The sequence below is a fragment of the Tupaia chinensis genome, unplaced genomic scaffold, assembly GCF_000334495.1.
Source record: "Tupaia chinensis unplaced genomic scaffold, TupChi_1.0 Scaffold000086_1, whole genome shotgun sequence".
In the NCBI taxonomy this organism is placed as follows: Eukaryota; Metazoa; Chordata; class Mammalia; order Scandentia; family Tupaiidae; genus Tupaia; species Tupaia belangeri.
In genome coordinates, this window is record NW_006159548.1 from 413,385 (window position 1) to 415,744 (window position 2,360).

A 2,360-nucleotide genomic window follows, 5' to 3' on the forward strand; every position below is an offset into this window, starting at 1 on the left:
ATAGACAACTTTAAGCTGATTTTGATAATCTGGTGGCTTCCAGAGTTTCCAAAACTGACACAAAACCCACAAAGTATCTCGCAAATCCCACTATGTCTGTTTCAAGTGACTAGCTCCATATAGAAGGCACATCCCTGGTAAACAGAAATATGACAAATCCTAAGTTCCTTGCAACTAAAATGTCTGAATATAAGTTTTTATTTCATAATTAGAGAGGATTCCATTGTCTTTCACCTAATAGCAATACTATTGCAACTAGATGCCCAATCATAGCAAAGAAACAATCTCCAAGGAGAGCCAGTGCCATTGTTCCAGTGATTGATGCAACAATCACTTTGATGACCAAAGCTTCAGTCCTATAATGAACATCACTCTCCTGCCTAGGGATGCCACTGAGCCAAGAAGAAAGACCTGTGAGAGTACACAGTGCCACTTCACCCCATGGCTGAAGATGGTTTGCCTAAAATTTACACTCATCCTCCAACAGAAAACAGTAAAACACCAACTGAAGCAACCATTTTCTTTGGGGCTGACAATACTATTCCTAGAACAGAAACAACTATTACTTCAGAAGGAGACCATATTACTTCAGTAAATGACTACATGCCAGAAAGTGATTTTTCAACAACTACAGGTAACAAACTTACACCTACAAAGGAAAAGCTCAAATCAGAAGATGATGTTGAGACCCATATTATTCAGCCAACAACTCATCTGGAGAAAGAAATTACCACTCTGACAGGCACTACAAACACCGTAGCTAATGAGTCTGTGACTGAAAATTTCATTCCAATGAAGATGGGGAATATTTCGACACCACTTGCTACAGTTTCTTTAATAGATTTACCCACTAAAGAGGCAAAAGATGATATCTTCTTGGCTACCATTGACACCAGGGATGAAGATATCTCAATAACATCTGAAGTCTCAGGCACACTCAAGGACAGCACCATCATTGACATCAGCGATATAGAGATCTCAGTAACTTCTGAAGCCTCAGGCACACTCAAAGACAGCACCACCAATGACACCAGGGATGAAGAGATCTCAATAACTTCTAAAGTCTCTGGCACACTCAAAGACAGCACCACCAATGACACCAGGGATGAAGAGATCTCAATTACTTCTGAAGCCTCGGGCACACTCAAAGACAGCACCACCATTGACACCAGGGATGAAGAGATATCAATAACTTCTGAAATCTCAGGCACACTCAAGGACAGCACCGCCACTGACAGCAAGGATGAAGAGATCTCAATAACTTCTGAAGTCACTGGCACACTCAAGGACAGCACTGCCGGTGTTGCAGAAATCCCTGGTTCTCCAGCTGAAAAGGTTGAAACTGATGCTAATTATTTTAATTCCTTAGTCAAATCCAATGTTCCTGATGTGTCTGTCCACGCCACTGACTCCTTTATTCCCAAGACTGAAATCTCTCCCTCTACTGATAAAAACTTCACCACTATTCCAGATATTACTGCACTGACAGAAGAGAAAATAACTGAAATTGACCTAACTGTTTCAGAGGATGACCCCAACGCTGTAGCTAAAAGTACTGACTCAGATGAGGAAAAATTCATCACTGTGTTTGAACTCACTACCTCTGCTGAAAAAGAAAAAGATAACCCAGAAGACACTTCACTAACTGATGAAGAGTCTACCAATGAGGTTAATGTTTGGATGGACAGAGAGATTGCAAATGAAGCAGAAACTCATTCCGTTTTGCTTACTGCCGTTGAATCCAGATATGACTTTGTTGTTCCGGCATCAACAACTATAAACTTTGTGGAAGAATCATCTACTAAGACAACAGAAGATCTATCTGAAGATAATAGAACAGAATATGAAATACGGGTCACTGAGCCATTTTCTGAAACTACCCCTGTATTAGAGACCCCAAACCACAAGGAAGACACCTCTGTTACTGAAACGGGTATCTTTAAACTACTAAAAGAAGATCCAGATGAGTTCATGATGTGAAAGCAGCAAAAGGGGTACTATGTAGAAATCATGCAATAGCAAGACAGCTAGTCTTAAAAATCTAAGTTTTTTCCAGCAAGTAAGCACTTGAAAACTGAAAGAAAGTGGGAACTTAAGGCAAGTATTAGACTTAGAAAATGCAGATTCTCAGGAATAGAGGTCATGAAGTAGAATATGTTTATGGAAACTTAAAGTTGTACAAAAAAAAAAAAAGAAAGCTGTACAAAAGTTTTTCTGGTATCACAAAGTTTGGGCAATCTAATGATTACTTATCTTAGTGTGAAATTGTCCATCCTAGCCTTCAGGAGTATAAAGTGAAAGCAATGAAGAAGCTCACTTCCAGCTGCATTTAAAGATATATTCAATTTATAGTTAAGGCT

The 2,360-nt window shown here is 39.4% G+C and overlaps 1 protein-coding gene across 1 annotated transcript; it reads left to right on the plus strand.

The window, feature by feature from the left end:
* Positions 1 to 354: 354 nt before the first annotated feature.
* Positions 355 to 2,093, plus strand: CABS1 (calcium binding protein, spermatid associated 1). The gene has a single exon (XM_014585725.1). The coding sequence runs from the start codon at positions 442 to 444 to the stop codon at positions 1,978 to 1,980; it is 1,539 nt and encodes a 512-aa protein (XP_014441211.1). The 5' UTR covers positions 355 to 441; the 3' UTR covers positions 1,981 to 2,093.
* Positions 2,094 to 2,360: the final 267 nt, after the last annotated feature.